This window comes from Agelaius tricolor, unplaced genomic scaffold, assembly GCF_023055355.1.
Source record: "Agelaius tricolor isolate 1412-34295 unplaced genomic scaffold, bAgeTri1.0.p SCAF_3, whole genome shotgun sequence".
NCBI lineage: Eukaryota > Metazoa > Chordata > Aves > Passeriformes > Icteridae > Agelaius > Agelaius tricolor.
In genome coordinates this window covers 2,217,183-2,229,600 of record NW_027269263.1, presented here as the reverse complement: position 1 = coordinate 2,229,600, position 12,418 = coordinate 2,217,183, and the positions used below count along the sequence as shown (strand labels likewise).

General features: G+C 38.4%; 1 protein-coding gene across 5 annotated transcripts in view; it reads right to left on the bottom strand.

The window, feature by feature from the left end:
- Positions 1-4,197: 4,197 nt before the first annotated feature.
- The window catches only part of EPS8 (EGFR pathway substrate 8, signaling adaptor), a 124,700-nt gene continuing 116,479 nt past the window's right edge, over positions 4,198-12,418 (bottom strand). For all 5 annotated transcript variants that reach the window (XM_071422116.1, XM_071422119.1, XM_071422118.1 and 2 more), the window contains 3 exons: positions 9,292-9,472; positions 8,403-8,532; positions 4,198-5,649 (listed from right to left, as the gene is read on the bottom strand). In XM_071422116.1, the coding sequence (XP_071278217.1) occupies positions 5,536-5,649; positions 8,403-8,532; positions 9,292-9,472 (425 nt within the window). In that variant the 3' untranslated portion in view covers positions 4,198-5,535. The remainder of the gene's footprint in view (positions 5,650-8,402; positions 8,533-9,291; positions 9,473-12,418) is intronic.

The window sequence follows — 12,418 nt, the reverse complement described above, 5'->3', positions numbered from 1 at the left end:
TGCATAAACTTAACCTAATTCCCAGATCAAACAGGTCCTTGTGAGGGGTACTAAGCAAACAGGAAATAACAGCTGATTACTAAATGGGTGTGATATGCATTTCCCTTCTGTTTCCAGGCACCTAATGCTATTTCCACTGCTCCCATTAATCCCAGTCCTAGAGCAGGGGTGCTGTTTCTCCAAGCACAAGGTGGATGCAGAAGGGAAGAGCCCCCTGTTTCAGGGAGCCAGTTGGTAACAAGAAAGGCTCCAATGGTGCACATTCCCTCCCTTATTTCACTGTGTGCCTCAGCTGGAGGGCCTGCCATTCCAGTTGGAACAGCAAAGAGCCTAAACTGAACAGAAAACAGGACTATAAATGAGCACTTGACCATTTAGACCTTACCTCTATGCTTTTTTTAAAAAATGCATTTCTGAGTTTCATGACATGCTTACTCAGAAAATGTGTTTTTATCCCTCTAGACAGCTGTCTGGGGGAAAAAAAACCAACCCACAAATTCTTTCTCATCTACTGTCTCTTCCCTCCTGCTGGCCATTGCCTATTGAGCCAATACTTATTCTGTATCACAGAGCAGGGTAAGCAGGTTACTGCTAAACCATTCCCTGTGCCACAAAGTGTCACAGTGTGAGCTGGCTGTAACAGAAGCTTGGCTGAACGTGGCAGGGTCCAAAATTGCTGCAAAGATGCCAAAATGACATTATTGCAAAGGGCACTGAGCAGCCTGAATTTACTAGACAGTTTTGAATGCATGTCAGAAATTTCTCCATTTGCATAGCAGCAGGTGTGTATTTTTCCTTTAATAGCTACTTAATCACAAAGTCAATTACAATGAAAACTCCATCAGAATAATACCTTTTCCTACCCCACAGTGTGCAAAACTGTAAGTGGACATGTGGGATGGCAATGGAAACCACCTCTCCCAGCATTCAGGGCATGAGTAAAGCAATGAATGAGCCTGGAAGACACTGTGGTTCAGAAGCTCATGCAGAGCCTTTTAGTCTGAATAGACACATCACAATTTTGGCTTTATCTCATCATATACCTTCAGTGTAAGTCCAAAAGAACAATGCTTTGGACTCATGCTTCATGTTAATGTTATTTCCAGCATCTGCTAAAGTAAAACCCTCCAGCTGTAAAGCTGTCTGAAGATTCAGGTTTGGTAATAGATATTTGGAATTATGGGCTTCATGTCCAAAGCTCTGCTGACACTATTTATGCTCTTTATTGATCTGCTGCTCTTCCAGATGCCTGTAATAGCAGCTCTCTGCAGTGAGTGACCATAATCTGAAACCAGGGCAGGTTTTCTCCTTGTCTCATGCTGTGTGTGCTGCTATGGAAGCAAAAAATAGGTAAAATTAAGTAGTTAGAAGTGGTGAGAAGAGTGTGTGGAAGTGTGGCCTCTCCAAGCACATCCTCTGCAGTGGGCCTTGGGTCTTCAGAAGTGTTTTCTTCAAACCTCACCAAAAGGTGAAGAACAGGCCAGGAAGCCTTACTTGTGCTTTATTTCAGTTTAATGTTTTGGGGCTTTTTCCCTACACCAAACTAGGTTAAATCTCCCCTGTCAAATAATCAACATCATCATCTTATGCTCTAAAATGGTCCTTCCCTTCCTCCTTTAACCACAGTCACACCACCTGCCTCTCACTTCTAATTTTTAAGGGTTTGTATCAAAACTGTAATTTCATTGAGGCAGGCAAAGCTGTTATTTCAGCCATTTCTTGTGAGAGAATAATATTTTTAGTGCTCTTGGCATGGATGGGAGCAGGATGGGTTGAGCTTTGTTGCTGGCTGTGACAGGCACCAGTGGGGACTGGGAATCTTCAAGGAAGGCTCCCTATTTTCACTCATCTCCTCTTTTAATCTGCAAATATTACCAATGAGTAGAAGCACAGACTCATATCCTGATTCTCATGTTGGTCTGAAAACTTAGGAAGTAGTTAAGAGGCCAAAGTTACAACCTAAGCAACTCAGAAACTAAAAAAAAGATAAAGCCAAGCCAAAGGCACTTATTAGCAAAAAGTTGTCATAGATGCAGTAGAAATTTAAAGTCTGTGAAATATTTAAACACAGAACCAATGCAGATCCCCTCTCCTTTGCATATATAATGTTGATGTTTTTATGTAGAGGTGGGAGATTGATCTCAAAATCATTCCCTCAAATACTTTTGATCCATCAGAACCTTAAACAGGGCTGGTTTAGACACTAGACTCAACATTGTAGAAAAAACTGGGCTCCTATGAAAGGGTAATTTGGCCAAAAAGTTGAGTATGTATTCATGATTGTGTATCCTTTATGCTTCAAATGCAGGAAATGAGTGGTCATACCTGCTTGAACAAGGTCTGGTGTTCTACCTATAGCTTGCTTCTGTCTATGACCAGAAAATTCAAAATGCCTTCACTCCCACATTAAAATAAAAATTCTGTGACTGACAGGTTTCCCAATTAGAAAGAATTTACATCGTACAGATATTAATGGATTCTTTGGTTTGTTCCCTTAAATTATCAAAATTTGAAGTTCACAAACACTGATGAACACACTGAGAGCTCTGCACATTTCAGACTATCATTATAATTTTGGATATGACATCTCTACTGCTTCATAAACCATTTATTTCTGCACACATCAGTCATGGATATATGCACTTATTTCCCAACCCCACTCAAAACAAAAACCTAACAAACAAAAAATATCAATTTTTATACAGTTCAATGCTTTGGAGCAATGAAAGTTTGTATAAAATCACACAGATCACAGTTTGTCTGAGCAAAGCCCTATTTAACATTTGAATTTCTGGATGGTAAGTAAAGTGCTCCACCCAATAATATTGGCTAGAAGTGTTCTTTCTGAATTAATTCTGTGTGGTTTCACAGTGGTTTGCTCTCCCCATGGTGTCCCAAGGGAACAAGCAGCCTGAAGAAGTGGGAAGAAGTGCCTTGCTGATGTTGAAAGGTTTGTGCTTTGAAAGCACAGAACTGCTGAGTGAACACAGGCTGCTAAAACTCCCTCTCTCCACCCAGTTAAAAAGGCAGATTGATGGCAGAAAAATAGTAAATTACTCCCACTTATCAAATGTCTAATAAGGCACTGATTTTGGCATTTAAAAAACTGCTTTCTCTCCTTCTCAAAGACATATCACATCCTTCTAAAATATTAGTATTGAAAAAATACTGCTCAAATCCTAGAGAAAACATTTTGAATGAAACACTGCATTTTACTACTGGTTTCATTTTAACCATGGAATATTTTGAAGAAAACATTTCATTTTCATTTGAGGAACCTCAAATGAGATGTCCTTCTGATTTCTTATGAGTGCCAACAAAATGAAAAGTCAAAAACTGCACGGCAGCATAAGGGTGAAGCTCCCTGCAGTGCTTTAAAGCACCAAGGAAATTCCAGCAAATGGGGAAATATTTGCCTCAACCCCATTCAGATTTCCCAGACTGTAACACAGAAATCATGTTGGTTAGTTCAGCAAAGTTTAAAGGGTAAATGCAACTCAAGGAGCACCTGGTTGTTAATTCACTAGTAGTTCAGAAACTGTGAAAAAAAAGACACAAACCAACCCACCAACCCCAAGATGGTTCTGCTTATTCAGTGTGTGGAAGAGGTTTCCTCTTTTCCCCCCAAGTATCTCCCAAGGTTCCTCTGAGCACACTGACCATGTCCAGACTTGTCTGGCACTTTCTAAACATCAGCTCCACAGACACCCAGCCCCAAAAAAACCTCCAAACTGTTGTGAAGAGACCTCTTTTCTCTCATAGGTTAAATATGAGTTCTCCCTCCAACACCTCAGAGTGCCAAACTTCACAAATTCTGGGATGTCCAAGAGCTGGTGCCTCTTTCTGGGCAAAAGCAAACCATGTGCTGAATGCTGAAATAAAAACCAGCAGAAAACATCAATATTGGCTTCATCTTTTGGTAATTATCAGGGGAGTGGAGGTGCTGGTTACCACCAGAGTGCTTTTTATAGAATCAAACATCCTCCCATGAGAAAAGGCAGTGACTCTAAGTTTTAAATTAGAGTTTCAAACACCTTTTAAAAAGGTTCCTCCTGCTGCACTTACAAGTAATGGGATCTATCACTTCTTGACCTTTCTGAATAAGGCCATGTTTATGCAGACAGGCATAAAGAATATATAGCAAATATAAAAACAAATGTAAAAACATACATGGTCACACAACCAACCACACAGAAGTAGTATTTGCAAGGACATTTACAATAAATGGCACTAACACCTTTATTAATATTTTAACTTTTCATTTGTGAAAAAATGAATAGATTTTTTTTTCCCTTGTATGCAGAGGAAAAGCAAACTAATGGCAAAAATCAAGATTACTTTCTTATTTCAATACTTTGTAGCCACAAAGATACAATAATTTAACAGACAAGAAATACTGTTTATTGCAGACTTTAAGCTGATTCATGTGAAAAAGGCACTATGAAACTTAATCAAACTAGATGATTAAATTTGTCTAAATTAAGTGATATTATATATTATATATAATACATATATTATATATAAAATCACATGACCATGTGAAACAGAACATTTTGTGACAAAAAGCATTGCATCTCCAAAAAATAACATTTTCTGTAAGGGATGTTTCTCTTTTCTTTTTTCCCCTGTTTTACCTTCAGGAATCCACTTTTCCAAAAGATTACATTTATAAAGGCAATTACAAAGGCTTTTTGCATGAGGAAAAACTGATATCTGGGATCAACACACAGAGAAGTCTAGATTATACACTGCTCTTTTTGATGGGTTAAGTTACAGACAAAAAAATGCAATTATGTTTTAAAGAAAAATATACTGTGAGTTGTTGCATGGCTACAGCAGATCTCATCACCTCTTTGAGCTGGGTTGTGTTACTATTTTCTAGTTACTCTTTCTTGTGCAATATTATAGTTCATCACAGGTGAAATACGGATAAAATCAATGTACAGAATATTATTTTGCTATAAACAGCATCATTAGTAATAAAACATCTTGGGAGTGATGCAGGAAAGATTCAGTCTGTGTTGGGCTGCTGTTCATTCCCTAAACATTTCCTCCACATTTGCTGGAGTCGACAACTTAAGTAAACATCCTGCAGCCAAATGCCTGACAAGAAAGACTGAGCCAAAAAGGACATAATTGCACACTACAGCAAGAGATGGGATTCAGAATCTTATTATTACTGAAGGGTTCAAGTGCTTTTTTATTGCTGGCTCAGCTTCCCTCAGATGAATCACCAACAAAGACGTGCTCCAATTTATCTGTCATGTTGATTCCATAAAGCCAAGACTCATCTCTGGGTGTAAATGAATTATGTACCAATATTTTCACCTGTCAGGAATCTCCACTGCGTTTCTCACCTGTTCATTTCTCATGATGAGGAGCCAGCAGCAGGTACTTCTGTGGAGACTACTGTAAATTTTCTTCATGTTGGCTACGTTTACAATACAATAAGACATTCCCCTTCACTGCTTCCTAAAGCAAAGCTGGATGGTTTAATGCTATGGACAATGGAATTAAAGAAAAGAGGAAACACATTTAGTGGCTGCTTCCTTCATCAAAGGACTCCACACCTGAATCTGTGGCAGCTGCACTGATTTTTTCTTGTCGTCTTCTCATAATTTCTTGCAGTTCTGAACTACCACTGCTAGCCTATAAACAAAAGAGAAGAGTTTACTTGTAACAAAGAGTTTGAGAGGTGCTGAAATTCCTCTGCCAGCATTTACTTTGTTTGCAGCTTGCAGCTCCAATAGGAAAGTATTTACACTGTCCTTAAATATAGACCAGAAAATAATCTGCGGACTATTAAAAGCATATTTCATCATTGCTGAGCATCTTTGATTCCCACACAAGGTCCTGGAAATGTTGGATATTTAGGGGGTTCATAAAATATGGCTTCAGTAAAAGCAGAGTTAAAGCTCAATGAGTTTGTTAGGATTCCACACTTTAAAATTGGGGCAATAATATTTAGAAATTAAAAACCCGAAAATAAATCTTTGATGGGTTTAAAAGCTCACACATGCACATGGGATTGCACAGGCACAACCTAAGTAAGGATTCAGTCTCAAGCTCTCACAGAATTCACCATGAGGCATTTGCAGCTCAGAAACACAGCTTTCAAATTTAGAGCACACTCATAGAATTGGACCATATTATATTATTAGCAACAGTGAAGTATTGTGAGGACAAGGCTTTATTTCACCTTTTAAGAGTGAAAACTAGGTCTGCTGAACCAGCTGCCAACACTGCTTTTTCAACATAAATGAAATTATTAGCAAGGCCAGAACATCTATTCACTAGAGCAGAACTTCCCAAAGTGTGCATGAATAAATGAGGGGATTATAAACCAAGAGCTACTGTACTATCTGGCCATGACTTGACCTCCAAAACTTCAAAATCAGCTTCTAAAATACCCTCTGAATAAGGAAGCAGAAACTGGTTTTGAAATTCATAAAAGAAATTCCAGGATTGTTAAGGGGAAAATCCTGCAGTTGATTGTGAACTCTGAAAATGCATCCTAATGATTTAATAAAATTTCATATAAATTTATCCCATTATATCCATTAAAATGCATAACCTGGTGCCACAAAGAGTGAGACAGTTTCTAAATTAACCACAGTGCTCCTCCTACTTAAAATACCAATGCTCTCCTCTCCCAGAGTGGAAGGGCAAGGCAGGGAGCCTAGAAGGGACTGAAATTGAGGGAGAAGATTTATTTGTCTTAATTCTTCTTGTCCTTGCCCTCTGGATTTCAGATACCCAAGTGCAGCACCCATTACTGAGTTCATGCATAAAAAAACCATCAGCAGATACCCGACAATGCACTTCATCAGAGATCATGTACAAATATTTTTCTGAGTATAACTGAGCAGCCCAAGCTGAAAGAATTTGCCTTCCTGATAGCATCAATGACAACAGGACTGATGAGCCTGAAATGCATTATATTATAATATTATTATAGGGAGAGAAAAGATGGTGCCACTTCCTTTGATGACATAATTCAGCAAACAGGCTAAAGCCATCAGGAATTGCATAAATTCTGAAATTCAACCTCAAATAACCAAGGCAGAAATAAATATTTCAATTACCTTTTCCCCAACAAAAAAACAATGACCTTGTTAGACTCTGAGTAGCTGCTAATTAACTCTTGTAGGGCATTTATTAGACAAGTTTGGACTTTTGAGTTTCCTGCAGAGTGAGGCCTAACTGGAGCAAGCAGAGTAACAGCATGGAGGGGAAAAGACCCCTCCAATCCAGTGCATTTCTAGTTTTCAGACCAAATTCCACTGCAAAAGTACTTTCATCTCAGGACACTGAAATAAGATGACTGACATGCAAAAAAGTTAAAGAATACAAATATATCTTCACTAGGAAATGATGGATTGCCCTGGACTGTAGTGACTTCTATTCCTAAGAGTAAAGGTGAAATATTTCTCCTTTCCTTTAACTGGAAAATAGGGCCTGAAGAAGGGTATAAAGCAATTTTGACAGTGTTAGAAAATTATGCTCTCTGATACACACTGATCATGTAAAAAGTGTAAAATATGCACCATCATAAGCCTGTCTTTAAAAATATTCCTGGTAGTGAATGCTTGAAATCGTTTAAGTGAGACAGTCTCAGTTTAAGGAGAGGAAAATATTTTAAACCTCTTCAAGATTTTCTTCTAAATAGGATGTGGAGAATATAACTTCTCTGTTGGGTTGATCTCACATCTAGATCATTTCTCCACTTGCCACAGCAAGTTAAAAAAAAAAAAAAAGTAGCATCTTCAATTTTACTGGTTTAAAATTGGCAAGAATTGCCCTTAGCACAGCTCTGGATACAAGCTTATGGTGTTTAGGAGATAAAACATTTTTTCTTAAAGCAAAGTGCTGCAGAGCAATAAGTACTTGATCCTTGGCTCAGAAATTCTGCTAGTGTGTGTGTCCAATGTGTTTTCCCTTCAGTGCAAGTGCCCCAGTGTTTGACCTGAAAGGCAAACAGCAGTGGGCTCACCCTACCAATTTCTCACACCCTATAAATCAAATCTCCTGTACAAAGATAAAGCCAAACACACTTATCACCACCAAAATTGTCAGGAGTATGTGTTTGTCCAAGCACCAGGCAAAGCAAGAAGCAGGAAAAGGGGCATTTTACTCCCTTATTGTTTTCCCCAAAGCTTTTTTTGGCTGATTTTGTCTTGCACTCTGGTTACATGACAAAACACCTTAAACCTGAGTGCTATTTCTAATGTTTTGGACCCCTTCAAAAATGGTGTTTTGATGAATGCTGTCCCAATGAATTAGTACCGAATAACTCGGGTGAAAAGAATGTTGATCAATGTGATGGGAACTAAGGAAAATCCACCTGCCTCACAGAAGGAGTTATTTAATTCTACAGGTTAGGTGAGAAGAATTGTCCATACCTCCAAGGCAGATTTCTGTACCGTAATTTGGTTGTAGACTCTTGACCCTTCTGGGCAGACAGTCCTCAGTTCCTCTTTATTGAGGGAGAAAAGCTGAGCTCCTGTCAGCACACCGAGGCTGTTCACAGTCCTGGGACACGGCAAGGGAGCAAACAGGAAATCAGCAAAACCACACTGGCCAAGGTTGTCTCCATCCCACATTGCATTAGCTAGGGCTGCTAAATTCAGAGCAAACTTGGTGCAGCAGGACTACTGAAGTCAATTGGGTGTATAAGCAGATCTCTTGTAGAGGCTAAAATATATATACTGTATACAGAATCTATACATATAAAATAGAGAGATGTTCTGTAGCTCTGTAACCACATTGACATATATTTTATATATGTATTAGGTGCACTTATACACACATATATATGTGTGTATCTATAGATGAATATATATGTGTTTATAGATGAATATACATGTTTATATATGTATATATAGATGTATATATGTGTGTATACAAGATGCATATATGTATAAACAGATGTATATATATGTATTATTGTATATTATATATATACATACATATATATACACGTATATATGTATATATACATATATACGTGTATATATATGTATATATATGTATATTTATATATATAAATATATATATATATACACACACATATATATATTTATATATATACATATATGTATGTGTATATGCATATATATGTGTAAAAACAAATCAATTTTTCTAAGAGTGCAACTGACATCTCTTGAGCAAGAAATCATCTTGATTTTCAGGAGGCTGCCTGATTTTAACAAGTGGTTGGACCACATCCTGACAGGAAAACAATTCCTTTTATATTTCAAGAAGTTTTGCTGCACTTGCCCTGGGACTTACACAGGGTTGAATCCTTTGGACTGCAGCCAGGCTTTGACATCCTCAGGGGAGGAGTCGTAGGTGATGTTCACCACGGGGATGTTTGGCCGTGGCACGTGGAATTTCCTCTGGGCAGCATTCCGGCCGATGGTGAGCCTGTGCACCAGTTCATCCTGCACTTCCTCCATCTGGGATTTCCTGCCTAGAGAGACAGATATCTCACAGAAATTATTCTGTTTTTCAAAGCCAAGTCATTTCTTTTATGTCACTTTAAATCGTCAACTTTTTTTTTTTAAATTCATTCATTAGATCTGATTGAATTATTACTCTCTTTTTCCCCCATGGAATATTTCAATATTCCAAATCCTCCCTTTGCAAAACAAAGCAAAAATAAACAAACAAAAAAACCCAGACAGAATTCAACTAAGACCCCAGAGAGGAGAGATGACTGGATGTCACATAGAGGGGCAGAGCAGTGTGACAGCACCCAAGATGTAGAATAAAATGGGAATAGAGGGTTATTCAATTGTCATAGTCTGCTTTTTTTTTCCAAACAGAATTGAGGGTTTAAAAATGAAAACAAGAAAATAATGAGGAAGGTTGTAAGATTGCTCACACTGTGGGAAGGTAGTACTTTCCACAAACAGTTCTTTAGTTGAAAGTTCAACTTTTTAGTGCAAATCAAAATAGGCAAAAGATTTTCACAGCTGCTGACATATATCAACTTATATCTAATGAGCTATTGTAGCAATTTTTGACAGGGTTTTGAGAAATGTGAATTCACTCCAAGCCTGGAGTGGCTGCTTAGCTGAAACATTGTCACACTTTGCATTAAAAAAGGCATAATAAAAACAAGGGGTAGCTGCTCTCACCAAAGACTCAAAAATTGGGCAAGATTTGCTTATTTATTTTTTAGTTTTAAACAAAACTGTAAGAATTCATTATCCCCCAGAACCCATTTGCTGTTCATTAGCAGGCAACAAACTGAAATGCTTTTCAGTCATTTCAACAAGATCAATTATAATGACAGTGAGAATTGTTTTAAATGACTATAAAAATTTCTGTGGATAACTTCACAAAAATAGGTAGAATTCAATAAGGTATAAATATATATATTTATATATATAAATAAATAAATATAAAATATTTATAAATAAATATAAAATAAATATATACGAACCTTTTGGGTTCATAGAAGATACTGATTTCACAGTTAAACTCTCTGTGCCATAAAGTATAAAAATCCTCTGACAAACAACTCCAATTATCTCAAAAATTCTCAGGATTTCCTTGCCAAGATATTTTTAGTGATCTTTATTCAACCTTCCCACTTTGATACACAAAGAGTAACTACACCACCCTCTCAATGCACTCAGATGGCAAAACCTATTCCTTTTCTCCCATTACACTGATAGGAACAGATGAAAACAACTCCAATATGAAAAAAAAAAAAAAAAAACCTGTAAGATAGAAACATTTTTGCCTTCTCTACTTTCCTTTTAAATTCTCTCAAAACCTCTCCAGGGGTTCTCTCAAAACCTCTCCAGGGATCAATATCTCTAGCCAGTTAAACAAATAAAAACAAGCTTTACCTAGGCCTCTAGGATTATTTCTTTAATCACCAGAGCAAAAAGAGAAAAAATGTTGGTTTTAACCATTTCCTTTTTTCTTTTACAAAATAGCCTCAGGTAGAAAGTGGAAAAAGTATCTCTACTATAATATTTGAGGCATTCAGGCCCTGTTGTGTAGGGTTTTCTCCTCTCTGCCCACTCTGAGTGTGAGTCAGAAGCCCAATGAAACAAGGTCAGTGATTTGTGCAAATCTGACAGGGGTTATACAAGGAAAACCTTTAGGCAGTGTTATCAAATCTTGCACCTGCTGCTTTCCCAAGCAGGAAGAGACACAGAACATTGCTATCTTCCTTCTATTTACACAGATTTTGAAAGACTTATGCTTAATCTAGACCGAGACTGTATCAAGAGACAAATATTTAGCTGTTAGGTAAGAGACCCTTCCCTTTGTTAGATGTGTTATCAGAAATAAGCAGGGTGTGGGGCAGGTTCTGCAGTGTTCTCTGCAGGGTTCAGGTGGGTACTTGGCCAGCAGGTTTCCCACCACCTTTGCAGAGGAACCTATTCTGTGTGGGTTTTGAGGTGCCTGAAGCTCATTAACTGGGCTTGGGTGAGCAGGATCTCCTGTGTGTGACCCACAGCCTCTACAGTAACTCTTCCCACTTCACACACGCCCTGTACCTGAAGATGGTCCTCTCATTTTCCATCTAGAATGGATAGAGAAGGCCATGCTGGATTCAAGGACACAGCCATGCTATGACAAAGTACTTCCACAGAAATAAAACTATCGTTTTTGTGCATGTGTGTGGGGGAAATCACCCTCTCTTTCCACATCTTTTGTAAGTGATTATTTGTCTGCTTTTATTTAACTCTTTCTTTGGGAAGCAGCAGTGAAGCCTGTTCCTCCAGGCAGGCTGGTCTCCAGTTATGATTTCCAGCCAGACAGTCCATTAGGTGAATATAAGGAAACGTTCCCAGAGCCTTCCTGAGCTCAGAGCTTAGGCAGGAGCTTGTCCTCCACCAGGCAATGTCACCACAGACACCACCACAGGATTATTCCCATCCACTGGGGACAGGAGGCAAAGAAGCCCTTCCCCAGAAAGGATTATGCTCAGTGCCAGTTCCTGACCTTAGGTGGAAGCAGGATTTGCTGGTAAGGCAGTGAGTATGAAAAGCTGTCAACTCTTGCACTACAAAAAGCTCATTATTTTTACAGCTATTACTTTAAAAGCTGTAGCAAATGCTTGCCTACATGTTTCAGTTATTTCTAAACCAAGCAATCACACTGCCTAAAGTGCATTTAGGACAGAAATTACGGACTAAACAAGCTTTTCTAATGCTACCTGCTTTTCAGTCAATACCAGTTAGCAGCCTCAGCATGCCTCAATTGGCATATTTATAAGGTGGCCTTAATCAGAACTTCTCAAGGCAGCCACACACTGTTGGATGTACATTCCCAAGTTTTTCCAGCCACGGAAGTATGGAATAGGTTTCTGTGTCCTCCTGGGACAAGGACACCAAAGTCAGCTCCATGGCCTGCCGGTTGCTGCTGCTTTTACCAAGCCAAGGTGCCCCAG